We start from the raw sequence: 5,887 nt of genomic DNA on the forward strand, positions 1-5,887 counted from the left end.
GGCTGTGTGTGAGAGAGAGCATGGATATGTGTGTGTACTTATGGGAACTGAACCCAGGACAGTCGTAAAAACCCTGCAGATGTAGTAATTGCTGATGTGTTTCCAGGCCTAGTTGTGTCTGATAGAGGTGTTGATGGTGTGTAACAGGTGGAGCAGCTGAGAAATGAGCTGCTGCAGGAGAGAGCCAATAAGCAGGATCTGGAATGTGACAAGATTTCTCTGGAGAGACAGGTAAAGTACATTAAATAACACACATTTAATGTCTTAATGTCCTTAGATAGATTAGACAGAATAGATTTTCATCTATTTTGTGTGGGTTATTGTTGTATAACATTTATTAGAGCTGTTGCTGTGACTTTAACCGACCCGAACATGTCACGCGAACGCACCCACTCTGTATTATACCTTTAAATAACTTTCGTTTCTGAGAAAACAGCGAGGGTTAACGTTAAACAGATGGACAGCTGTTGACACAGAAGTGGACATCCTGTGGTTTGTTTTGTTTTCCCGTTTATTTTCAGAATAAGGATCTGAAGAGTCGGATCGCTCATCTGGAGAGCTCTCAGAAGTCCAGTAAGGAGGGGCTGGTGGCTCAGCTGGAGAGCAGAATCCAGGAGCTGGAGGAGAGATTGGAAGGAGAAGAGAGGTTAGAAGCTCAGTGAGGGGGGGGGAGCACAGGGGACAGTCCGTCGTCTTTTTTAAATGGTTCTTGCTTATGGTGTTTGTTTGGAGTTGTGTATTAAAACTATAAAAAGTGCTGTAGTTGCTGTGCCTTTTAACGCTGCTATGTTTAAATGACCACATTCTGACTGGCTGCAGAAAGCCTTTGGTGAGGGAATGAACATTTTGACCCTCAGTTTAAACGCGTTAAATCCCGTAGATATAAGATTTAAACTGTTTCAAACTCTAAAATAAGAATGTGTGTTGTGCAGAGATCGTGCCAACCTCCAGCTGGTCAACCGGAGGTTAGAGCGGAAAGTGAAGGAGATGATGATGCAGATGGATGAAGAGCAGCACTCGCTGCAGGATCAGAAAGACCAGGTAGATCCAACACATCTGTGAGCACCACACTGAACACTCCCTCCATTAAATAAGATTCTTTCCTTCTAAGATGCTTTAGAGAAATTGGACCCTGAGCATTTTGCATGTGTGCGCGTCTCTCTTTCTGTCTGTCTGTCTGTCTGTCTGTCTGTCTGTCTGTCTGTCTGTCTGTCTGTCTGTCTGTCTGTCTGTCTGTCTGTCTGTCTGTCTGTCTGTCTGTCTGTCTGTCTGTCTGTCTGTCTGTCTGTCTGTCTGTCTGTCTGTCTGTCTGTCTGTCTGTCTGTCTGTCTCTTTCTCTCTCTGTCTGTCTCTTTCTCTCTCTGTCTGTCTCTTTCTCTCTCTGTCTGTCTCTTTCTCTCTCTGTCTGTCTCTTTCTCTCTCTGTCTGTCTCTTTCTCTCTCTCTGTCTGTCTCTTTCTCTCTCTCTGTCTGTCTCTTTCTCTCTCTCTGTCTGTCTCTTTCTCTCTCTCTGTCTGTCTCTTTCTCTCTCTCTGTCTGTCTGTCTCTGTCTGTCTGTCTCTGTCTGTCTGTCTCTGTCTGTCTGTCTCTGTCTCTAGGTATGAGTGTGGGGGACTCAACCCCTATGCTGTATTTACACTTATTGGCCGTTTTATGAGAAACACTTGCCATCCTGGTACACGTTGTGGGAGAACAGTTAGCGACTGTAGGCCTTGTGTAATACCATATCTGGTTGGTACTGGCCCTCTGCTGGTCCTTATCCATTGACAGACAATAGATGGGGGGTGGCACATTGAGCAGCAACTATTCTGTAATTGTAAATTGTGTAATAATGCACCTTGACTTCCAATAAAAAAATGATATACTACCAATTAGGGTGTAGACAAACATAGCAAATATAACCGTGTGTGTGTGTGTGTGTGTGTGTTTGCAGTTGAACCTGCGTCTGAAAGCCCTGAAAAGGCAGATGGATGAGGCTGAGGAGGAGATTGACCGACTGGAGCATGTAAAGAAGAAACTGCAGAGAGACCTGGAGGAGCAGCAGGAGGCCAATGAGCAGCTCCAGAATCAGCTCAAAACTCTACGCAATGAGATGAGGTAAAGGCATGCAGCTGTTAATGGGATTTAACATTTCACATGTACATTTAGACTTTAAAACAGTTTTAAACCAGGACAGAGAGCTCTGATGTAGTACTGAAAGCTACATGAGATCAATGCAAGCTGTGAGGTGCTTCAAAAATGTGACTGGAAAAATATGTTTAGACACTAGTGTGAATTAAAACAAATTAAACAACAGCAGTGCAGCACAGTGGTGCAGCAGGTAGGTGTCGCAGTCACACAGCTCCAGGGACCTGGAGGTTATGGGTTCAATTCCCGCTCCGTGTGACGGTCTGTGAGGAGTGTGGTGTGTTCTCCCTGTGTCTGCGTGGGTTTCCTCTGGATGACTGTCTGTGAGGGGTGTGGTGTGTTCTCCCTGTGTCTGCGTGGGTTTCCTCCGGGTGACTGTCTGTGAGGAGTGTGGTGTGTTCTCCCTGTGTCTGCGTGGGTTTCCTCCGGGTTTCCTCCCACAGTCCAAAAACACACGTTGGTAGGTGGATTGGCGACTCAAAAGTGTCCGTAATTATTATTATTATTATTATTATTATAACATATACTCTATTAAATAACATTCTCATTGATCATGCCCCAGTGTAACATTTCTGTATTGATGCAGCTGCATGGCCATCCTCAGATCAGTGTGTGGCCACTTTCCACAATGAAACCTTTTAATACATCACTGCTTTATCTCTAATCTAGAATCTCCTCCATTGTGCAGTGCATAAGTAAACAGTGAAACTGGGATACGTGGCTAACCACGAGTAAAAATTAGCCGAGCACACAAGATGGCGTTACTGTGATTATATCCATAGCAACTCCTTTGTTTTCTTCCCAAAGACGAAAGAGCAATTCCGCCCCACTCCTTAACACCATGGGCGACGATGAAGATGACGAAGACGACAACAGCACTGACGGAGAAACCTACTTTAGTTCGTCTTCCGGCTACAAGCGCTCCAGCAGCCAGGATGCCCTGATCTCCAGCTTCACTCTCTGAGAACGACACTGTCTATAACCTCTATGATGCAGTAACGAACACTATATTCCATCCATCCGCCCAAACACATGCTGCAATGGAAACATTCCTAATGCCTTTTAATTTTGAACGAAAGAAGTCTTTATTTTTCCAGTAGTTTTCTTGTTTAAATGTGTGTTTTATCGCCTCATATACAACCTCTTTTTAAATGATTTTATTGTACACCAGTATTTTACTGTGATGTGTTATTGTTGTAAGTCCTTATTTTTAAAGAAAGACAAGTAACTTTCCTTCTGAAGCTCCAGGTTCGTCAGTCAGACGCTGTCACCATGGTGATGATGACGATGATGAAGAAGCAACACATTCTGTAAATTATTAATCAACGGAGGAAATGAAGGAATGTCTTAATGAAGGGCTGTAATTAGTCGATTAAGGGAATTAAGCGTGAGGGATTCTTTTATTGTGTACAACATTGTGTCTATCAGTTTAATCTTAACATTGCTCCGCCTCCAAACGGATTGTTTGTCCCATGTTACACAATGCTGCTCAGTCTCCATTTTTTATTATTATTATTATTATTGTTTTTTTTTTTATTTTTTACTTGTGTTAACGACCTGTTGAGCTTTTTTTTCCTGAGCTGTGAACGCAATGCACACTTATGAAATGTAAAGATGTAATTGCCACCTGCTTGAATGAGGATAATATGAACCCCCTGCTGTAGAAGGTGGGAGGTGGTTCCTCTGAGACTCAAAACAGTGTTAATGGCTGAATATTGAACCGTGAGTGGAGCTGCTGTGGTACACAGTGTCCTACTCAGTGTTGTCATACTCTGTCTTAATTAAAGGAGCAGATCCGTGTTTTTAACCTAATCTCTGAGTGCTGTGGAGGACACAGACGATAACGACACCTTTCTGAGTGATTATTAAAAGAAGAGAAAGGCCAAAGCAGCATTAGTTTTCACTTCATTCACTGCATTTTCTGGGCACACATATTTTCAGTTGTAGACTACTGATGGAGTACACGGGGATTAGGTTGAGAACGTCAGAGTATTCCTTTAACCTGTGTGTTAGCTGGACCTTAGGGGGTCTATAGTCTGCATTTTGTGTTAAAGCCCAGGATGTGTTTATTGTGAATAGCGTGTCACAGACTATTCATCAAACCAGTTCAAACTGAAGGTCACCCAGTAAAGAGCTCTCAATTCTAACCTATTAATAAAGTAAAGGTGTGTAGTGCTGGGGGCGGCACGGTGGCGCAGCAGGTAACTGTCGCAGTCACACAGCTCCAGGGGCCTGGAGGTTGTGGGTTCGATTCCCGCTCCGGGTGACTGTCTGTGAGGAGTGTGGTGTGTTCTCCCTGTGTCTGTGTGGGTTTCCTCCGGGTGACTGTCTGTGAGGAGTGTGGTGTGTTCTCTCTGTGTCTGCGTGGGTTTCCTCCGGGTGACTGTCTGTGAGGAGTGTGGTGTGTTCTCCCTGTGTCTGCGTGGGTTTCCTCCGGGTGACTGTCTGTGAGGAGTGTGGTGTGTTCTCTCCCTGTGTCTGCATGGGTTTCCTCCGGGTGACTGTCTGTGAGGAGTGTGGTGTGTTCTCTCTGTGTCCGTGTGGGTTTCCTCTGGGTGACTGTCTGTGAGGAGTGTGGTGTGTTCTCTCTGTGTCCGTGTGGGTTTCCTCCGGTGACTGTCTGTGAGGAGTGTGGTGTGTTCTCTCTGTGTCCGCGTTGGTTTCCTCCGGGTGACTGTCTGTGAGGAGTGTGGTGTGTTCTCTCTGTGTCCGTGTGGGTTTCCTCCGGGTGACTGTCTGTGAGGAGTGTGGTGTGTTCTCTCTGTGTCCGCGTTGGTTTCCTCCGGGTGACTGTCTGTGAGGAGTGTGGTGTGTTCTCCCTGTGTCCGTGTGGGTTTCCTCCGGGTGACTGTCTAGGACTAGGAGCCATGTTAAATCCAGGTGTTGCACCCACCCCATTCACTCCTGGCTGAGAGTAGGGTTCTAATATGATTCAGTGCCTGGTTGCGCTCTCCTTTGTAAGATATGTCTCTGAAGTTCTTGCCTCTCAGCGCAGGTCAAATTATTAAGACCTTCTGTTTGTTTAGGTTTGACTGTGGCCTGCTGTACAGATCCACACACGTCCTGGAGTAAAGCTCGAGTGTGCCTGTGATTCTGGGAGCCGTCCTGTTGTATGCAAGTTGTGTATGTTATGTTTATGACAATCGAATCCTCTTTTAAAAATACACTGATTATTTGCACTTCTTGTTGGATTGAGCCTTTTTTTTGCTGTGATTTCTCACTGTGTTATCAGCCAGAAGGAATTCAGCCAGTGTTTCCCTGGACAATAAAACTAGCAGGAACTTCTAATCTTTTCATCTTTTTAAGGGAGACATTAATTTCCCCTGAAGTCAGCAAAGTATGTGGCCGCTAGATCACCGCCAGTGCTCTGTGCTCCACTGTGGTGCTCTGAGGGAGAAGCGAATTCCTCCAAGTGGAATTCACTATGAGTTATTGTAATTTACATGGGAGTTGCTCTTGTATCAAAACCTTACCATTTCAAATTCACACAGCTGGAAAATTCTAGCTGCTCTTTAAAACGTCCGTGTGAACCACAGCCAAATGGATAACGAGAAATGACCAGAACTTATCCAGACTTTTAAGATACATTTTGTCCCTTTTGACCCGAGAGCACTGTGAGATATAAGCTTTTTAACTTGACAGTGGGTGGTCCTTGGAGAGTGCGGTACTGTGGGACCAAATTGCTGTCTGGGGCTTTTTTTGCGGAGGACTTCATGCCTCTTTACGCTTTTATACTGTTTGGATTAAACACCTGGAAAATG

General features: G+C 44.9%; 1 protein-coding gene across 5 annotated transcripts in view; it reads left to right on the top strand.

Annotated features, from left to right (window-relative positions):
- LOC136676389 (cingulin-like protein 1) overlaps positions 1-5,292 on the top strand; it is a 46,418-nt gene extending 41,126 nt beyond the window's left edge. For all 5 annotated transcript variants that reach the window (XM_066653365.1, XM_066653367.1, XM_066653368.1 and 2 more), the window contains exons 15-19: positions 148-231; positions 522-646; positions 933-1,041; positions 1,933-2,096; positions 2,934-5,292. In XM_066653365.1, coding sequence (XP_066509462.1) covers positions 148-231; positions 522-646; positions 933-1,041; positions 1,933-2,096; positions 2,934-3,090 — 639 coding nt within the window. In that variant the 3' untranslated portion in view covers positions 3,091-5,292. The remainder of the gene's footprint in view (positions 1-147; positions 232-521; positions 647-932; positions 1,042-1,932; positions 2,097-2,933) is intronic.
- The last annotated feature ends 595 nt before the right edge of the window (positions 5,293-5,887 follow it).

The sequence above is a fragment of the Hoplias malabaricus genome, chromosome X2 (assembly GCF_029633855.1).
Source record: "Hoplias malabaricus isolate fHopMal1 chromosome X2, fHopMal1.hap1, whole genome shotgun sequence".
In the NCBI taxonomy this organism is placed as follows: Eukaryota; Metazoa; Chordata; class Actinopteri; order Characiformes; family Erythrinidae; genus Hoplias; species Hoplias malabaricus.